This window comes from Enhydra lutris, unplaced genomic scaffold, assembly GCF_002288905.1.
Source record: "Enhydra lutris kenyoni isolate GAN:26980312 unplaced genomic scaffold, ASM228890v2 scaffoldscaffold26, whole genome shotgun sequence".
NCBI classification, from domain to species: Eukaryota; Metazoa; Chordata; class Mammalia; order Carnivora; family Mustelidae; genus Enhydra; species Enhydra lutris.
In genome coordinates, this window is record NW_019154110.1 from 23,954,945 (window position 1) to 23,975,775 (window position 20,831).

General features: G+C 56.1%; 1 protein-coding gene across 1 annotated transcript in view; it reads left to right on the forward strand.

Moving 5' to 3' along the window:
• The first annotated feature begins 8,112 nt into the window (after positions 1-8,112).
• LOC111151385 (Rho GTPase activating protein 23) overlaps positions 8,113-20,831 on the forward strand; it is a 69,618-nt gene continuing 56,899 nt past the window's right edge. The window contains exon 1 of the mRNA XM_022509372.1: positions 8,113-8,175. Coding sequence (XP_022365080.1) covers positions 8,113-8,175 — 63 coding nt within the window. The remainder of the gene's footprint in view (positions 8,176-20,831) is intronic.

Genomic DNA, 20,831 nt, shown 5'->3' on the forward strand with positions numbered 1-20,831 from the left:
CCCCCCGGGGCCCGCGCGGAGAGGACGGCGTAGCGGGCAGTAGCATGGAGCAGGTCGGCCGGCACGGGGCGCGGGGGCGCGTCTGGGAGGGCAGGGCGGGGGCCGTAAGCACCGGGTGAGGGTGGGCGCGCCGCGGGGGAGGGGGGCTGGGGCGCTAAAGCTCCGAGTCCGGCGGGAGCTTGGGGCGAGGGATGAGGCTAGTGTGACACTGAGCTGGTGGGTACACACACACACACACGCACACACACAGAGGGAGGCGCGCACAGAGGGCGCGCACGCTGCTTCTCTCCCCACCCAGAAGAGCACCCTCATTTAGAAGCCCCCCTCCGCACGCGGGAAGGTCTCAGCCCTTGCTAGGATCCTAGGCTTGAGGGGGCTGCAGGCCGTGCGGAATGAAGGAGTGACAGGAGACGGAGGGAGCTCTCCCACGCCAACTACCGCCGACCCCCTAGCGAGACCTCACAGCGACAGGACACAACCGTCTCCCTCCCCCACCTACACATGGAGGGTCTTCTCCCAGCCAGCCCCCCCGCACCCGGTTACAGCAGCTGCAGCAGCTGCTGCCACCATTTCATGGCAGTGAAAAGATGGGGTGGGCTGGGCAGCTTCTCCATATGCCCCCCAAAGGCAGACCTGCAGCCCCAGCCAGGCCCGGGGGTCTTTCATTTACACAATCGCCATCAGAAAGGGGCAGGGGTGAAGCCTCCCTAGGGCTAGAGAGCCTCACCCCCTCCAGGGTGTGCAGCAAATGCAGAAGGGGGGTCAGTCCCCTTAGGTGAGTGAGGGGGGCCTCTACTTGGACTGGCAGTCGGTCTCCTGCTCTAAGAGAGGCAGCAGCCTGGGCGGGAGTGAGGGCGCTGCTCTTGAAATTGTCTTACTCCCTTCATAATCCTGACTTAGTAGGAGGTCTTGGGGTGGGGTCTGGAGTGGTGGGATTTTCTGTTCTTGGGTGTGCCTTTAAGTGCTGGGCTTATCCGCACTCCTGGGCTCTTTGGGGCTGCTCCACCTGAAGCAGTGCCTGGGGCCCTGGGCTCTGAGACCTCTCCCCTTCAGACTGAGCGCAGATCCCCTACCTTTGGCAGAGGGGTTCTTGGGTTGTCTGTGGTGGTGATGAGGAGGGGTGGGAGGCTGGGTAGGGGTAAGGAGTCGGGGTGGGGGTGAGCCTAAGTTCTGGGGAGGCGAGAATGCTCTGGACATCTTCCCCTGGGGGCTGCGTGGGCTGTGTGGGGAGGATCTGTGGGCTGGTCTAGTCTCTAGGCCTGTTTGGGATCTTCACTGTTAATTTAAATGGCCAGTGGCAGAACCAGGCCTGGCAGGGAGAATGGGACTCCATTCGTCATTATCTGCTGTTGCTGTCCTCCACTCTGAGTATCAATAAGTGGGGGCTGGGGGAACAGTCCTAAATGCCACTGAATTGCTTACATTAAAACAGTGCATTTTACGTTATGCGAATTTCACCTCAATAAGCAAAAAAAGGGGGGTAGGGCTAGGGACCATTGCTACTTTCTGCCTAGAAAGTAGCTCACTGGGAGTGCAGCTCAGCCTGAATTGCTCCTAAAAGCAGCCCTCAGTTGCCCCCCCATCAGCCTTCTAGACCTCTTCTAGGGGTCAGCTGTTTCCCCTTTCCCAGAGGACAGACTCTGGCTCCCCTGTGCCCTGGCATTGTGGAGGGGAGGAAAAAGAGGAGAGAGTAGGACATTGGGCTCCTGCCTGCGCCCATCAAAGGGACACTGGGAGGTCTTGGATATCTGTCCTCTCTCTGGGCCGCTATGAAATCCCTGCTAGTGGTGTTGAACGGTGGCTGTCGCGGTCCTTTCTAGGTGTCCCAGGACATCTCTGCCAAGCAGCACAGCAGTCAGCCTGTCCGCAGGACTGTGAGTCACGCCCCCCCCATCCCCAGATGGGGATGCTGATGTTCAGCACAACCAGGGACATGCCCAGGCCGATGTTAATGTCTGAAGGCAGCCCCAGCCCTGCCGGCCCTGTGGGTGTCACTGGCTTTCTGGAGGAGCCGGAAGCATGGTGTGTACGGGGCGCTTCTGAAATCAGAGCTTCTTTCACCACACCAGGGGAAGCTCCTATTTTAAGTTTCCCATGTGCCGAGCCCTCTTGTAAAGCGAAGGATCCTTTTATAGTACGAGAACCGCCCCAATGTGTCTGTGTGGTATGCGTGGATTTTGGCATGTAGGGTCTCTTAAAAGGGAGCATGCCTGGAATCTCACAGGGGGGAGTGCCCAGATGGAGGGGCTTGCCCCCTGTGGTCAGTGCCCTGCCCCTCTTTTCTTCCCATCTAACTCCCCTCTCCCTCCTAGGCCTGGCTCAGAGCCAGACAGAGGAGAGGGAGCAGCTGCTGGGGATTTCCAGAGCTTCCAGGGGGAGGTGGGAGCTACCCCTCCCCTTCCCCTCCCCACTCCTCCCCTTCTCTTCCTTCCCTCCATGTTTCCCTCCTCTCTCTTTTCCTCCTCTCCTCTGCCCCTCCACCTCTCCTTGAAGGACACAATGGAGACAGGGAGGAGAGTGGGTCATGGCCCCCCTGTGTGCAAGTCTTCCGTAGAGCTGGGCGGGCTCTGGGGGCCTGTGGCAAAAGCAGGACTGCAGGCCAGCTGCTGGAAGAATTTAAATGCCCTCCCATAGAACCTCAGAATTTAGCCTCCTGGATCTGGGAAGACACTACCAGGCCTAGCTACTCCTAGAGATCCTGCTTCATAGAGTGGAGGCTTGGCATCAGACTTGACCAAGTTACTGAAATTTCGGACCTTGTTTCCTCGTTTATACAGTGGGGCTAATAATAACACCTACCCTACAGGGTGGTCATTGGGTGTAGACAAAATCGTGTCTGTAAAAAGCCTGGCACACAGTAGGCACTCAACTCATTTGAACACATCTTGGCGATGGGTCAGGTGACATCATGGTCCTTGGAAGTCATCTGCTAGCCTTCTACACACAGTCCAGGCCACGGGACTGGTGTCACGCCCCAGTGTCACACAGCTGGGAGCCTGCAAGGGCGGGGACCCCAGCCCAAGGCCTCTTCCTTGTCCCCGCATCACGACAAACACGGTTCCTCTAAGGGGTCGCTGGTGGAGAATGGCAGGACTGGGCATCTCTTACCCATTCCCTGCCCTGACACCAGGGTTTTCCTGGGTGTGGCTTGTTTGCCCGGCTGCAAGCCCGGAGAAGCCACAGCCCCTTGCTTCCACCCCTGAGCCAGCTGTCCAGCGGTTGCTGGCCTGGGTTCCCAGATGTTTGGCCGGTTACCAATGGCCCTTGGCCCCAGCCAGTCTAGAGGCTCTGTAGGTTCCTTCCCTGAGGGGTGTTTGGGTGGGATTCCTGAGGGACCTGGTGGCAGGGAGGAGGGTGGGGATTGGCGTCTTCTTGAGTGGCCTGTTGCCCTACCCTTACACCATTAAAGATGCTCAGCGAGGTCTGCTCTGTGGGATGCCCGGGGCTTCTGCCAGAACCTGGGCACCCCCCCCGCACCCCCTACCCCCCAGCTCTCAGCTTTGGGCCTCCTTCCTCTGCCACTTGCCCTGTGACGGCCTTCAAGGTCTTGGCCACACACCCAGCCTCCCGGGGCCCCTGCCTTCTGCCCTCATTATGGGAGGCCCCTCTTGTTTTCCTCAGCGTACTGCTTGTACCACACTGCAGCCCCGACCTAGCCATCCTCTGCTGTTTCTTGCTCTCCTTGGAATCTGAGCCCAAAGAGGGCAGGCCCATTGACGGTCCCCACCACCAGACACGGCAGTTTGCATGTAATCAGGGCTTAATAAATATCTTTTGCCTTGAATGAACTGGGCCCGCACCTGCTTTAGAGGTGAGCATTTAGGTGGGGGTGGGTTGCTTTCAGGGGACAAGCAGAGGACAAGCTGGGGGCGGGAAAGCCAGAGTCACAGGAACAAGCCTCTCCTCAGTGATCCCCTCTAGTCCTGCCCTCCCGCCCTTCTCCACCAGGGGGTGCTCCTCCCCCTTCGGTGGAAGGACGGAGGCTGTTGTCCAGGGTCACCACCCCGGCCCACAGTTCCAATAACTCCCCTTCCACCCACTGTTTCTCCTTTTCAGCTCCTGGGGTGCTTTGAATACATGATCAAGTGTGAGCCCCCAGTGGGGAGGCAGGCAGAGAGGGTCTTACTGTTCTCATATTACAGAGGATGAAACAGGAGCAGAGCATGTCCTTTTCTTCAAAGACATACAACGACTAGGTGGAAAGGAGGGGAAACTGACCCCAGGCCTTTGGACTCTGGAGTCAGTGCTCCTTGATGACACCATGCAACTCCTAGCTGGGTCCTGGGCCAGGCCTGATCCTGGCTGTGGACGGCTCTGGTCGGAGGACCCCTCCCTGATCGCCCCCCAACTCTTGCCCTAGCTGGAGTTGGGGAACACAGAGCCTAGAGCTTTGCAGCTTCTTCCTTCGCTCAACTCATCACCCCTCTGTCTCTCTCATGCCCAAGTCTCTCCCAGGGCTCCCCTGTGCTGCTAACTTTCTTTCTTTCTTTTTTTTTTTTTTTAAAGACTTTATTTATTTGTCAGAGAGAGAGAGAGAGAGCGTGAGAGAGCACAGGCAGAGTGACAGGCAGAGGGAGAAGTAGGCTCCCTGGCGAGCAAGGAGCCCGATGCAGGACTTGACCCCAGGACGCTGGGATCATGACCTGAGCTGAAGGCAGCCGCTTAACCAACTGAGCCACCCAGGTGTCCCTGCTGCTAACTTTCTTAACAGGCCTGTCTCCACTCCCTCATCCCCAATGATGCTCTTCCTCACTGTGAAATCTGGCCTCTGCCTCCACCGGTCCCCTCTTTGCCCAAGGTGCCCTCTCTGCCCAACACAGTGCCACTTCCTCGGTTCAGGAACGCCTTGGGTCTACTGATGACTTCCAAAGCTGTATCTCTAGTTTAGGCCTCTTTTCGGAGAGACAGACCCAGAGTTTAAGGTGCTGGTCACTCTTCCACTTGGCAACACAGCCTGTGGGTTAAGTGTGTGGACTCCGGAGCCCAAATGCCCAGATTCAAATTCTGGGTGGACTTGGGTGAGGTACTCAAGCTCTCTGGGCCTCAGTTTCCTTATCCATAAAATGAGGATTATAACATCTATTTCAAAGCTCCTTTGTGAGGCTGAATTGGAATAACACATACAAAGGACGCACAGTGCCTGGCATGCCCCCTCTCCTTGAGAACACTCCAGATTTTTCCATCTCCTTCCCGCAACACCCAGCTGGTCACCAAGTCGTGGGGGCCTCTGATGTTTCTTGCCCCTGTCCTCATTTAGGGTCTCCACCGACCATCTCCCCGCCAGCCACATCTCCTTGCTGCCCCCACCCCCCTGTCTTTCCTACTATGTGGCCCATCTCTTCTTAAATCCCTGCCCCCAGCAGGCTGGAATCTAAGTGCCTCAGGCCCAGTCACTCCATCGGCATATCCCCCGCCCACGTTTCCTTCCTCATCCCTCCATGCTTCCTGCCCACATATGTACCCTCCTTACCCTCTTCTTGGCTCCAGCCACATCACTAGAATCTGTTTTCTCCTGCCTTTGCCTATGATAGTCCTTTTCCCTGGAGTGCTTTTAACCCCCATTCCTCGTCCCCCCCACCTCACCATGAAGCCCAAAAAGCTCAAGGCCCCCTCATCCTGGAAGCTTTCCTCTGCTCCTTTTCGGAGATCTCACTACAGAGTCAGGATTGGTAAGACTAGGACTCCCACAAGGGAAGGAGCTAGGTCTTATCTCCGTATCCCCAGGGGCAACCTTCAGTCCCCCAACCCCTCATATATATTAAGATTCCCAATAAGCATTTGTGAACTGAGAGGAAGGTGACTGGGCTGGGGGAGGAGCTTAGAAAGAGGAGAAGTATAAGGAGGGTCCTCAGTGAGGGACCCCCCCCCACCCATGCTGGGCTCTACTTCCAGGAACCCCAGAGAAAGCGTGTGCCAGGCATGGAGTGGATTTGGGGGTGGGTTGTGGGACCCGGGAGTGAGACCCAGTGAGCCTGAGGGAAAGGACAGGAGGAAGAAGGGCTGGAGAAGATCGATCGGAGAGGGCCAGGACAGAATGGGGGTGCAGGTCAAAGTGCAGGAAGAGGTGGGAAGGGCAGCTGGGTGGGGGAAGAGCGCACTTTCTGGGAAGTGGGAGAGGGTGGGGGAGGTGAGCGCGGTGCATTGTGGAGGGAGGAATTCATCTGCTGGCGGGTGTGAGCTCATTTCCTCTCACTGCCTCCCGCTGTGTCTGAGGGCATCAGGCTCTGGAAAAAGTGAGCCAGGGGCACCCCAGCGGTCACCACCCTCCTCCACTCCCCCCACAGCCACAGTTCAGTCTGGACCCCAGGTGCCACTGCTTCCCCCTTACGGAGACAGCCCGTTTGTTCTGAGAGGGGAGGACCCCTGAGCCAGCATTGCAGCATCGGACCCCTGGAGCTACAGGACAGAGGGAGGGAGAAACAGGAACCTTCTTGAAAACCAAGCAAGACAATACAGGCAGTATGATGCGTTACAGTTAGATAGCAGGAAGGACTTCTTAGAAGGGCCAGGGGCAGGGGGTAGGGTGTGGGGTGGGGTGGACAATTCCAGCTGCACGTGACCTTGATGAGGAGAGGTGGGGAAGGAAGAGGAGTCATGAACGGCCCCTCCATCATTATGAGAGCATCCCTTTTCCAAGGACTGCCAGGGAACTGAAAAGAAATTAAATAAAACATAAGATTTAAAAACAAGTTGGTATGTTCTTCCTCCGGCTCATAGGATTAGGGACTGCCTAGTGGGTGTCTGGGCCCCTCTTAGCCGCTCCAAGACCTGAGTCCTGGCCCTGGGGAGACTTGGAGCTGGCGAGGTAGGCAGGCTTTATGAGGTCTCCTTCCCCAGAGGACGTGGGTGATTCCCGTGGGCAGAGTCAGCCTTCCACTTTCGTTGCCTGCTTTTATCCCATTCCCATTTGTATCTACCTGTGGCCTCTGCCTTCTTTTCTTCATAATCTGAGTGAAGGAATATGGGAGACCTTTAAATCTGCAAGAAGGCATGGGAAAGAGGTAAGCTGAGGCTGTAGGAAATACAGGAAGTAAGAAGGATGTCAGTTAGACAGCAGAAGGGACTTTTCGGCAGAAATGGGGACTGAGGGACCAACTCTTCCCGGAACATCAGGAAATGGCCTGGAGGGGTCCTGCTTAGGGGCAAGGAAATAAAGAACTGGCTCAGAACCCCAGGGGCTTTTGGGGCCCACCTTGGAATGAAGCCCCAAAGGAAGGTTGTGGGGAGCTTGTGACTGGGAGGCCTGGGGCCATCTCTGCCCTCACTGTTGTCCACAGCAGAGCAGATCTATGGGCTGGTCCAGAAGCCTGAATCCCAGGCTGGCTGGCTGGGTGTCTGAAGGGCTGGGGGACCCACCAGCCTCTTTCTTCCAGTCTCCATTTCTCTGCCTCCTTGGGGTCCTGGACTGAGACTCTTGCCTGGGAAGAAGGCCCTAGATAGAGGGGTTAGAGCCCCTGAAGCTCCCACCTGCCCCCGCCCTTGTCTGTCCTTGTCTCCACGAGTCTCTGGACAGAAGGCTCCCTAAGCATTTTTTCTGTCTATCCCTCTCTTCAATCCTGGGTCTCTATCTTTGTCTCTGACTTTCTTCTCCTGCACTCTGCACTGTCTCTATCTTGTCTCTGCCTCTGTGATGCTTTCTGTGTCTCTTAGCCTTTGTTTCTGACCACTTCTGTCTGATTGTGTTTCTCTCTGCTTCCCTCTCCCTTCCTTCTTCCATCCCTCTCTCTCCCTGTGCTAGCTCTGGGTTGGGTGCCCTTGTCCTCTTTCCTCCCCAAGCCAGGATCACTATTCATTTGGGCCGGTTCCCGGGAGACCAGCCCAAATTTTCTCCCTGAGACCACCTCTCTTGCCCAGGCTGCTCTGTCTTCTAGCTCCGCTGCCGGCGCAAAGCCCTGCCTGAGCCCCCTTTATCTGTCAGCTGCTCTGGGAAGAGGCGGCGGGTGCGCCCCGTCGGGAGCGCAGGGGGCGGAGCGAAGGGGCTGGCCCCCGGGGGGGGGACACTCCGCGCTCGGCCCCGCCCCCTCCGGCCCCGCCCCCTCCGGCCCCGCCCCTCCCGGGTCCCGGCCCGCGCCCCCAGCAGTGCCCCGGCCGCAGAGCCGCCGCTGCCGCCCGATGAATGGAGTCGCCTTCTGCCTGGTCGGGATCCCGCCCCGCCCGGAGCCCCGGCCCCCTCAGGTGAGGTCGCTGGGCCAGGGGAGGGGGGCGGATCCAGGCGCTGCAGGGGAGCTGCCGCCGCAGGGCCGGGGTCGCGGCGCCCCCGCTCGGCGGGCACCGCCTGGGGCGCACGCCGCTGGCACCGCGGGCACGGCTGCAGGGAACCTGGGCTGGTGGCGGGCCGTGGGAGGGGGCCGGAGCGAGAAGTGCCCCGGGTAGGGGGGCGGGAAGGGGGAAGGCAGGCAGAGGACCGGGACGCGTACGGGGCTGCCAGGGCAGAGGGCACCGACCAGGGCGGCGGTGCCAGGCCCCCCGCGGCCGGGTAGCGGGGGCGGGAGGCCCGCGCCTTTTGTCCGGGTTTTTCAGGCGGGGCGTCTGCCGCCGTTTCCTCTGCCCGAGTTTTCGTTTTCCGTTGGCGAGGCCCCGGCACAGCTGGAGGGAGAGGGAGTGGGGGAGGGGGTTCCCGGAGCGGGATGTCCTTGGCCACTGCGGCCGGACACCCCCCTCCCCGCGCCACACTCGCCCCCTGCCGGGCCTGACCGCACGACGAGCTTCAGGGAGCGGGTCTGCCGCTCCACTGGCTCCTGGGAGAAGACAAACGGGCCCCGGGACCCCATGGTCCCGAAGGCTCAGCTGCGCTCCCTTCCGCCCCCTCGGGCTGGCTGTGGGTGGGTCTGGGTGCGGGGTGCCAGGGGCATTACTCAGCGCTGGGCTGCTTTGCTTGGGTTCTTTCATCTGCCAGCTGTTGAAGCTGGGGAGGGGCCAGTAAGGACCTCGGGGCCCCTTTGGAACCAGCCCCCTACCTCCAAGCCTGGTTGACCGGTGCTGGAGTACCCCAACACTGCACCACCCTCCTTCCAAGTTCAAGGGTTGGACACTGTCTGGCCAGTCCTTTCCCAGGTTGGAAAAGAAGTTGCCTCGGGGTCCAGGTTGCGGTGAAGGTCTGGGCTGAGGCCTCTTCCTCTTCTGATAAGGCTGGAGGACTTAGTGATGCTCTTCCTCAGCTGCCTCCCCCTCTCCCTCCATCCCATGCTGGAGCTGGGGTCTGGTGCTCTGCAAACTCTTTGAGACTGGTGTGTTTCTCAGAAGCTGGACGTATGCTCAGTTCTCCCTCAGCCTGGAGCATTCTCTCTTCCCAGAGTCTCCCTGCGCCTTTCAGCCAAAGTGTTTCCTAATTACAAACTTGAAATTCAGGATGGACAGGGGGTGGGGGTGGAGGTCATTAAGCCTGAGTCCCATGGATTCACAACCCCCCCCCAACCACACATACTTCATCTCCACCCCCCCACCTTATCCACCCCCACCCCAGGCCCAGCTGGGAGTGGATGGGGTTTGATTCCATGGGGTTCAACCCCCTCTGCCAGGTCAACAGCCTTATTCCCAAAAGTGGCTGCTCTTGCTGAGATGTGCTCATTGGCCTGCGATTTGACTCTCCATTACATAACCAGTCATTTCGCCTCCAAACACAACCCAAAGGCCCCCAGACCCAGCCTCGTCCACTTGCTCCCAAGGTGGTTGGGTCCACCCCTATGTGGCTGGGAACTCCTGTTCCAGCATCTGAGGCCTTGCCTTCCCCTTGGGAATGATAAGAGCAATAAATCTCTTTTACCTTCAGTGCTGGATTTCAGGACCTCAAAAGCCCTGTGGGTGGGCAGGGTGGATATTTGGGTCTGAGACCACACAGCAATATTGCCAGGGATGGAACCTGGGTACCCTGATGAGATCTGGGCATAAGGCGAAGCTTTGGGCAAGGGGATGCTGTTAGGAAGGTGGCTTTGGGACACCATGGGCAGTGGGGCAGGCTTTCAAGGATCCCAGCCCAAGCAGAGAAGGACTGGACCCAGGGAGCAGGCCTTGTGCTGCGCTGCCTGCATGGGGACCTCTCTGCCCCCTCATCAGACTTGCCCTGAGCCTGTGGGGAAGGGATGCAGGAGGCCCCTCTGGTCGCCCAGCGGTGCAGCGGTTTGCTGGGGATGGGAGTGGGATGAGGGATGGTGCTGGTTGCAGAACAGGGCAGGAGTGGGCAGGCGCATGCGTCCTTCATCCTTCATTGCAGGGATACTTAGAGGGGCTGCCTGGTATGTAAGGTTAAAAGAGACTACAAAGCAGGAGAATGGACTAAGTGATAGTAGGAGGGACTGTAATTATCAGTAGGGAGAGGCTTTCGAGCGGCAGCATCCCAGCCTGGCCGGGAACATTCCACAAGGAAGTTTTCTCCAGGATAGTAGGGTAGGTAGATCCCTGTGACACCGGATTCCAAGCAGAGGAATCTGGAGAGATTCATAAGGGATGCAAATATATTCAAATAGATGCATACATTAGTGCCTGGAAAAAAATATATTTTGTTTTTAAGGAGGTGGGAATTGCTTTACTAATACACCTGATATTTAAGATATAGGCAGCAATGACTCTGGGCCAGGATTTATAAAAAATTACCTCCTTTAGGGGCGCCTGGGTGGCTCAGTGGGTTAAAGCCTCTGCCTTCGGCTCAGGTCATGATCTCAGGGTCCTGGGATCAAGCTCTGCTCAGCAGGGAGCCTGCTTCCTCCTCTCCTCTGCCTGCTTCTCTGCCTACTTGTGATCTCCGTCTGTCAAATAAATAAATAAAATCTTTAAAAAAAAATTACTTCCTTTAATCCTCACACCACCACTGTGATGTAGTACTGTTGCTGTCCTTGTGTAACAGTTGAGACCACCAAGGCGTGGAGAGCTAATAGCTTGGCTCGAATCATATCACTAACAAGTGGCAGAATCTAGGAAGGAAGGTGGCACTCTGGCTAGTGACTCCAAGCTCTTATCCTTCCATCCTGTTTTTTGAGCTTTCCCTGGTCCCACTGTCACTCCTGCCTTGATCAGGGTCCATCACATAGCTGCAGCTCAAGAGCAAGGTGAATCTCTTGCTGGTCTGGAGCCTGGTTGCTGGTCTGGAGCCTGGCTGCTTGTAGTCAGGCTGGGGCAGGGCAGAGGGCTGGAGAACTCAGGCGGCCATCCTGTGTTGGTGGAACCAGCTCATTGACTCCCCCAGCATGCCCACCCCACCCCACCCCAGGCCAACCCATAGCCCTTGGACTATGGCTCAGTTCATTGGTGTTTCCCTCCCAAAGGGGCATCAGCCCTGCTCTGTTGACTACAGGGGTTCAAAGGTGAGATATTGGCTTGGTCAGGGATTTGGACAAAGCCCGGTTTTAATGATCCTGCTCTCCCTCCCTCCCCAGAGACAGCCATGAATAGGGCCTGTGGGAGCTGGCTCTGCCTTTCCCCAGCACCCCCACCCCCTTCAAACAACCCGCCTTTAGATCCAGGCCCCCCTATTTCATGCGATGTGCCAGCTCTTCAGCTGGGCTGTGCCAGTCAGTACCAGGAGAGCATCTCTTCCCCCCTGCCTCAGTGGGACAGCAGGCTGATATGCCCTAAGGACCACACTTAGGGCGAGTTGGAAGCTTGGTGAGACTGGGATTGTTACCTGTCAGAATGCGTCAGGACTGGAGGGGTCATCATGTTGAACTCCTTCATGCTATAATGGGGAAACTGAGGCCAGGCAGTACCCAAGGTCAGGTGGCCCATGAATGGAGGACATGAACCCGGGTGTCCTGATTTCCAGGCTCCCAGGTCTTGCTTTTCTCCACACGGTTCTGTCCATGATGGGCCCCGCCCCCTGCCACCACCACCACCCCGCCCCCCGCCCGGTGCCAGGTTCTGGGACTGGGCCTTGGGACAGAGGGGAGGAGCAGGGATGAGAGGACAATGTGCCCCGTTCTTCTCTGTGTCCCCAGTGGCCAGCACAGCGCCTGGCACAGGGCGGTTCTCCATAAATGTTTGTGGAGGCTGGGGAGCAGCCCTGCCCCTGGCCTCCCAGGGTGCCCTGTGCCCGGCTCTCCCCCTGGCATTGTGACAGTTAGTCTGCACATTAGTCCCCTCCATCATCTTGGAGTTATTTGAGGATAAGGAAAGTAATAAAAGGAGCTACTTCCGTAGTGCTTCCCACTAGGTAGGAAGCTACCGTATCACGGTCCCATTTCACTGATGAAGAAACTGACACAGAGATTCTGTGGCTTCCTAAGGTCACACAGCAAGTTGTAAGTGGCAGAGCTGAGGGATGGACTGGGCCCTTCACCTCATTCCCAGCAGCCCCAAAGGTGTGGTGTTTGTCTTGGTGTCCACAAGGCCAGCCATGCAGCCGGTACTCAGAGAATGTTTGTTGACTGACTGGTTGACAGAATATGAAGAAACCACAGATTCCTGTAATCTAACCCTTTGGAAGCAGCTGGAGTTGGAGTCTTGGGAAGGCAGCCTAGAGGCACGGCATTTTGTTATCTGTTGCGGGAGTGCCTGATCTAAACCCAGACAGGAAAGGGAAGCTCACACCCTCCTTGTTGCCCCAGAATTTTAAGGATATGGTGCTGAGCAATGGGCACATGGGAAAGGACTACAGGCAGGATTAATGAGTCTTGTTACTTTTTCATCTCTCTGGCCCTGAGATCTTCAGCCCAATGCATCACCTTGGATTGGTGGGAGAATCTGCCACCTTCAGCTGGAGGGTAGACAGTGTCTGGTTCAAGGCAGAGCTTGTCATGGCCACCCAGGCACCTTTCCTCCATGGGATGTTGTGGAATTTCTGTCCACCTCCCATCCTAAACCATAGGCCCAGGGTCATCTCCTCCACCCTCCTCCAACCCATGTGCCCCTGGACAGGGGACCTGTTTCCCTCTGACTACCCCTCTGCTCCCCACTTGCTGGTCTGAAATCACATCAGTTATCCACATGGCTAGGCCACACGTTATCTGCAGACAAAGGCTGGCGGGGAGCTCTCTAAGGAGAAAGAAGACTCAGTGTGGAGGAGTCCTTCTAATACACAGGCAGCCGTGACGGGTGAGAGGCCTGGGCCTGGCGTGGCCTGTTGGCACGTTGTGGGGCAGGTTGGTTGGGCCCTGGCCTTCAGCCTGCTGCAGTCCACATTTCAGCTCCACGCCTTTCTCACTGTGTGATGTGGCCTTCCTGACCAAGTTCTTTGTTTTTAGCCTCCGTTTTCTTACCCCTGAAATAATCTCATTGGGAGGATGAAACAAGGTGATAGAGGAAAAGTGGCTGACATCTGGTAATCTCCACTGTTAGTAGCAACAATTGTTAAACAGATGAGAGTCAATGGATGGAAATGAGAATGACCTTCTTAGGGCACAATAAGGAGAAGTCAGAGCCAATGAGCTGCCCCTGGAGATAATGAGGCTCCCATCAGTGGAGGTGAACAGGCACAAGCTGGGGTAGAAAGAATTCAGGCATTGGGTGAAGGGTTGAAACAGAAACTTTAAGCTCCCTGCTTTGGGATCAGTACCTTGTGGTAGGAAGTTAGGGGAGCAGGTGAGAGCTGGTTCTTGTTGCAGGGTACTGGGGAGTGGGGGGGGGCAGAGCTCTGGCCTCCTGGGAACATGAGAGGTAAACTGCTGTGACTGGGGGGCTCTGGGAGGCTCCTCTAAGGAGAGGGAGTCCAGGGAGGCTGCCTGGAGGAGGTGTGGAAGGGTAGCTGTGGTTCTGAAGGGTGGGAGAAGAAGGCGGCCATTGTAGGCCTGGGCAGGCTTGGTGTTTGAGGTCAGGGAGGCCCCTAGGCTGCCAGTCCTGAAGTCAGCTCCAAAGCTCCTGGCTACCCAATGGGGTATGGTGGTGGCGGAGGGGGACCTGCTGGCTCCCTGTCCTCCCACGTCTAAGCCTCTTCTTGAGGGGCCAGGCCTGCTCCTAGTGGCAAAGAACTGTGGCTTGTAAAGAGCGGAACTGGGGAAAGAAAGACTTCTTATGTCCAGTGCCTTTGGGGGCGTCTGGGGGTCGAGGGAACAGTGGGGCCTTTGTGCCCAGCCTCCGGGAATCTGGCCGAGGAGGAGCCGTCCCTGGGTCTGGCTGGGCCCTCAGTAGGCAGGTCCTCTTTGAAGTGACCCTTTCAAAGCTCAGCCTGAATCCCTGGAAGGGGAGACCGCTCAGGGCGGGGCTTAGGGATGACCAAGACCGGCAAGCCAAGCATGGAAAGGACCCAGTGCCAGCCTCTTTGAGAAGGCAGGCTGGCAGGAGGGGTGTGGGCTGGAGGAATGTGGCCAGGCTGTGGCGGGGCGGGGGCATGTGGGAGCCATTTAGGAGGACAGCACTCCAGGGGTCTTGGACCCTGAGTGTGGGTTAATATAGGGAAGGACAGAGTTCACCTTGGCCTTGTGCCTGGTTTCTATCAGTCCCCAGATTGATTATTGTCTGATTCTGGGCTCCTAAGTCCAGAGCTGTGTCTTCCTTTTTAAGTTCCTCAGGGAGCATGAGAACACCCCTTGGAAAGAATCTGTTGCCAGCATGGGACTTAGAGCCCCTGGGAGGAGGGACAGGGGCAGTCTGGCCTATTGGAGATTTTCCTCCTCCTGAGAACCCCCCAAAAGGCTGGAGTGGAGACCCCCACCCTCTACCACAGTTTCCTTCATTCTCAATGTGGAGGAAACTCTGTATTGTTCTCTAAGAGAAAGGGAGGGAGGGAGAGCGAAGCCAACCAGAGAGGGGGCATCTTGGAAAATTTCAACTGGAGGGATCTTAAAGCCCCCCACCCCCAACCTGGCCACCTGGCCCCCGCCTCCACATTTGACTCATGGCAGAGCTGAGGCCTAGAGAAAGGCCAAGGCCAAAGTGAGGAGGCAGAGGGGGAGGGACAGTCTGAAGTGGGAGGAAGATGGAGGATGGAAGCCAGGTGGGAACAGGGTTCAGGCGGTTGAGTTGTATGTAATCCCAGGGTAATGGAGAAGTTCCCAGAGTCTCTTCAGCTCGGCTCTGCTGTGATTCCATGAAAGGAGGCTGTTGGTGAAATTTTTTGGGCTGAGCAGTGGACAGTGGCACCTTGACAGCCCAAGGTGAGAGCCCTACCCCGCCCTGAGGTTCTTTTCCAGTTCATGGCCCCATGCCCTGATCTCTGGGCATCATGGCACTCTCTGTACTCGAGAAGATTCTTCTAAATCTCCCTTTCCTCTTCTGAGGGTGTGGCCCCTGGTTCCTCCCCAAGAGAGGGGGGAGGAGGGAGCTGAGCACCCCAGGCCCTGATGGGGGGCTGTGGGCGGTTCTGGTACTCTCCTGTATCTTGCACTGACATCTGCAGAGCTGAGCCTTCATTAACTCTAATGAATCCTTGGCACCATGCCCTCCCTCTGGCCTGAAGCTTCTGGTAGGGGTGAGGGGACAGCTGGATTGAACCTAGAGCCCAGGAGGTGGAGGGGTATCTGCAAGAGGGTAGTGGGAGGCAGGAAATGGGGGCCAAGCAGCAAGGCTGAGACTGCTGTGGGGAAGAAAAAACAGCCCCCCTTCCTTCCCCTCTGGGACCTTTTCCTCCCAGATGCTTAGGTCCCCACCATGCTGGCTGAAGGGTTAGCTTCGAGACTGGGTGTGGCCTGGGACAGTGAGGATATTCCCAGGCTTGGCCTATACATAGAGTGTCTCTCCGCTCCCTAATGTCATGGGGGTGGGGCAGGAGAAGGACCTGACTCCAGGAATTGGAAAATCAGGCAGCAGCCAGATCTTAGTGCAAACCGACCTTCTTTCATCTGGTGGCCATTTCCTATGTAGGGTCTGCGTTCGCAGCTCTCTCTGTGGGTCTTGGGATCCGGATGAGTATATGACACAGCCCTGCCCTCAAGGGGTTCATTGTCTGCTTTTCCTGCCACCCAAAAGTTTCACGAAGATTTCATAACCGTGTTATGTTTGTTTCTATACTGTCTGCGAGTCCAGAACATTCTTGGCTGCCCCTCGCCCAAATTATTAACATAAACATGGCCTGGCCTAACTGGGGAGTCAGACAGAAGCAGGCACAGGGGAATGTCTTCACTGCGACATCATCTGAGTGTGAATGTGGTCACAAAGGTAGGAAGAAGGGTTTCATGATGAAAAGAGTGTTGGAGGGTAGAATTCCCACAGGGGTTTGTAAAAAACCAGTTGGTGATAAGATTAATCGCCTTTCTCTCATCTCCTGTTTCCAAACCTATCGTTAGGTTGAAGATTCTTTTAGGAAATTCCTTTTGATCGTTTTCAAGGGCCATCATGCGGAGGTTGTATATTTACAGATCCTAGAGCTGAGACTCCGAGAGGGGTAGACAACTTCGCCGAAGGTCAGCTAGCATCTGCATTTAAATCTGCAACTTTCTGAATCCTAAGCCCGGGTTGCGGCTTGAGATCTCTGCTACATTCCTCCATAAGAAAAAGCCTGGAGGATACCCATCCCACTCTGGGAAGGTGGACCCTTCCCCTTGCCCCGTCCTGAGACTTGAAATCCAAGGAGGTGTTGATAGATATGGGCAAACACTGCTGCCTCTTCTATAGATGCTCCAGCTCTGAGGGAAGAAGGCTCCACTGAGGCTTGCCAAGGCTTGATAGGATGTCTGGGGGGTGTGAGTTGTGGAGGAGAGAGAGTGGCATTCCAGACAGAAAGATCCAGCATGAGTAAAGGCAAGAAGGTGTGAAATAGCCTGGCCTCTTTTGGCATCAATGAGTGCGAGACCGAGAGTAGAGATGAGATTGTCAAGGCCAAGGAACTGCGAATCCTACCCCTCCCTGCCACCATCATGGCAGACCCCTCGTGCCATGCGAATGAGCTTGACTGCTGCCATAAATACTTTGGAGTTAGAAGGGTGTCAGGCAGTGGAGGCTGCAGACCAAGTGAGAGATGATGAGGGCTGAAACTGAAGGTAGGGGGAGAGGACAGGTTAGGAGTGGGACTTATCACCCTTTTCCCCTTTCTAGAAACTTGACATACCATCTCTTCTCCTTGTCTGATAAACCCTTCCCTGCCTTCTCTGTTTTTTAAACTCCTATTCATCCTTCAATGCCCAGCTCGGATATTCTTCTCTGTAAGCCCCCAGCCCTAACCCCATTTCCTCAAATATATGGGAACTTCCTCCTCTGGGCAGTGGATCTTAAGCCTCACGAGCGTGGGGACTTAGTGTTGTTCCCTGCTTTATCTGCAGCTTCTAGACCAGGACTTGCTGATTGGATGTGCTGACTGATGAGCAAACATTCCCATAGCACTTGGTATCCATTGTGAGAACAACATAATAATAATAGGAATATTGGTGAACACTAACATTTATTTTTTTAAAGATTTTATTTGTTTATTTGAGAGAGAGAGAGAGAACACGAGCAGGGGGAGGGAGAGGGAGAAGCAGACTCCCCACTGAGCAGGGAGCCCAACTCAGGGCTTCATCCCATGATGCCAGGATCATGACCTGAATTGAAGGCAGATATTTAACCTACTGAGCACCCAGGGGTCCCACAACTAACATTTATTGAGCATTTTGGTGCCAGACACTGTTGTGCCAAGCATTTTGCATACACTATCTCTTTAATTTGGCACAACCCCATAGGAATAGATTATTTCTGTTTTATAATTGTAGAAATCTCAGGTTAGTAACTAGTCCAAGGACACACAGCTAAGAGGTGGACAAGTTGGGGGTTCAAACCCAGATTCCTGGGGCTCCTGGGTGGCTCAGTGGGTTGAGCCACTGCCTTCGGCTCAGGTCATGATCTGAGGGTCCTGGGATCAAGCCCCGCATCGGGTTCTCTGCTCATCGGAGAGCCTTCTTCCCCCATCCCCCTCTGCCTGCCTCTCTGCCTACTTGTGATCTCTGTCAAATAAATAAATTTTTAAAAATATTAAAAAAAAAACAACAAAAATCCAACCCAGATTCCTCTGAATCATATTTGGGAATGTTTATTTATTTTTAAAGATTTTATTTATTTATTTGAGAGAGAGAGAGAGAGAGCACAGAGGGGGAATGAGAGGGATAAGCCGATTCCCTGCTGAGCAGAGACCCCATGGAGGGCTCGATCCCAGGACCCTGAGACCACAACCCGAGCAGAAGGCAGACACCCAACCGCCTGAGCCACCCAGGTGCCCCTGTTTAGGAAGGTTTAGACACTATGCTTTACAACCTCTTTGTTGCATACCTGTCTCTTCATAAAATCAGGGATTGTTTCATTAATTTAAAACAATCCTTTGTGGACTACTGAGCTCAGATTTGTTCAGCAATTCAGATGTGTCAAGCACTCAACAAGTCCTCTCAGGGGCCCCATTGACAACCGAGAAGGCAGAGGCTTGGAGAGGGAAGCCACTTGACTGGGGTCACAGAGCTGGGAGCTGATCTGAGTTCTCTTTGACTCCTCACTCTCGGTGACACCTACTCAGTAGTTCCACAATGGGACTGGGGGCTGGGCTCTGAGGTTGACTGACTCCTTCGGGGACACACAAGGGGAGGGCTAGGCCAGGGACATAGTCTCCTGCCCCGAGGCCAGTGTGCTCCCTCACTGATGAGCAGAGGGAGTCCCGAGGCAGGCCTGAGGGCCTTGTAATTTCCCAAGTGCCAGACATCTGTCAGACAGGTGAGCTCCAACGGGGCGGAGCTGGCCTGGCGCTGGGGTGGGAGGGTCGGAGTCTTAAGGCGGCAGAGCCTTACAGGGCCTTGACGGAAGAGGGTGAGAGGCCTCCACTGGGGTCAGGGCATCAGTGGGATATCAGCCATGGGGTGACCCTAAAGACCTCCAGCCGCGGGGGTGGGAGCGGGTGTGAGCCGGGGCCGGGCTTCCGCGCTGGTTCCCAGACCTGCCTAGACCAGCCAATCGGAGAAGCGTGCTGCGCTCTGTTTGCATTGCTATTTGCATGACCACGCCCCTTCGCCCCCCGCCGCTCGGCTTCCGCTCCCCTGAGCGCCTCCCAGGCCCCCGCGGTGTTTCTGGCCCCTGATGCAGGGCTGGCGTGGGCGGGCTTGGGTTGGGGCTGGGGGCTGCGGGGCGGGCTGGGCGGACCTGGGCTGCCAGCCTGGCCGCACTATTCATAGCTCCGGCTGGCGTAGTTCGCATACTTGGCGTTTCTCACGTCTGGGTGGCCTGAGGCTGCCGCCTCTCCGCACTCCTCCCTCCCTGCTCTCCTCTCCTTACCTCCTCACCCCCTCCTTTCCCGGCCTCTTCCCCCGCTCCTGCCCCTTCGACCTCTATGCCAGTCTTCAGAAATCTAGAGGTGGCACAGCCCACAGGAGGAAACTGAGGCCCAGAGAGTGGGCGTGTCTTTCGACGTGGCCTCCAGGGAGAAACTGGTAGTAATGAGGCGTGTAATGAGGTGGCTAAGAGCCTGGGCTCTGCCCGCAGACGGACCTGGGCTTGAGTCAGAGCTGCCACTAGCTGCGGGACCCTGGCAAGTTCTTGAGCTTGTGGTGGGGGGAAGTTTTTCAGAAACAATCAAGCTGAGATCTGGAGAAGATCTTGGGTTAAGAGAAGATAGGGGTGGGGGAGAGGGATCTGTGGATGTGGAGGGCCAGCCCTGCCTGGGTGGACAAGGGCCTGGCCAGCTGGGCTTGGGGGACAGAGGACACTGAAAGAGGATTGGAGCAGCGTCCCTCTTTTCCCCACCTCTTACTCCCTTATTCCAGTACCCCCACTTTCGGGATCCTGTTCCCACTGAGGAAGGTGTGGGGTACAAAAAGATGGCCAAAGATCTGAAACAGCCCCTGCCCCAGATAGTCTCCTCCTGGAGACAGTGTTCTGGCCAATGTGGACTCTCTCTGAAGAGAGGCTCATTTATTCCTTCCCATTCAGAAACATTGCCATGCACAGTCATAAATATATACACACTAACTCAAGAGTGATACAGGAGTCTGACCTAGTCTGGGGTCCAGGGGAGGTGTCTCTGGGGAAGTGACTTTTTTGCTGAGAACTACAGGGCGGATAGGAATTAATTAGGGTGTGGTTTGGTGAGGCAGGGAGGGAGCTGGGCAAGAGAGAACAGCATTTCAGAAAGAGCATGTGCAAAGGGCCTGAAGCTGGAATCTAAAGGCACTGGAAGTAGACCAGGGTAGCAGAATACAGAGGGAGGGGGTGTAGTGTACATGGAACCTGGAGACCCATCCCACAGGGCCTGGTGGTCACAACTTTAAAACAATGAGTCTGAACCAGAGGAATGGTGGCAGCTTGGAAGAGAGTGGTGAACATGGTTAACTGGTGAAGGAGACATTTGGGAAGCAAGGTCCTCTGATAGGTAGGATGTGGGGCTTTCTAGGCCATAAAACCTCCCATTTGTTGATTCCCAGAATGCTTTTCCAGTAACTTTGTCAGGCCAGTATCCCTGAAGAAGTAAGAAAGCCTGAGGGACCTAGAGGCAGAAAAGGGCTAGGACCAGTACCAATGGCAAGTGTGATATTCTCTCCATAGCAGCCTTCATGCTGGGACAGTGATCTCTCTCTCACTAGCCCATGTCTCCCATCGCTCAGTGCCCTGGCTCCAATCATTCCCTACCTAGTACCAGATAGGACGGGGGCTCTGAGGGGCCGGGGTGGCAAGTGGGTGTGTGTCACACTTGTCCCAAGAGACTGCTCTACTGTTCAATGAGGGAAGGCATGCGTAGAGTGCCTGGCATATAGTAAGGGTTCGATCTTAATTACTGCTGTGACATTTACCATGTCCCAGATTCAGGGCCAGGCAAGCAGGGGAGGGGTAGGATCTGGGGTTGGGGGACCAAAGCAATGCCATCTGTCTTCTGACCACGGAGTCCAGCCCCAAAACCATCATGGCTGCCTCGAGGACAGGAGCCAAGCGAGGTGGTTTGTCCCTGCAGAGCTACCATCCCCTGCACCTTTCCAGCTGCCTCTGAGGCATCCTGGGCTGGATTAGGGAGAGGTTCAGCTCCAAGG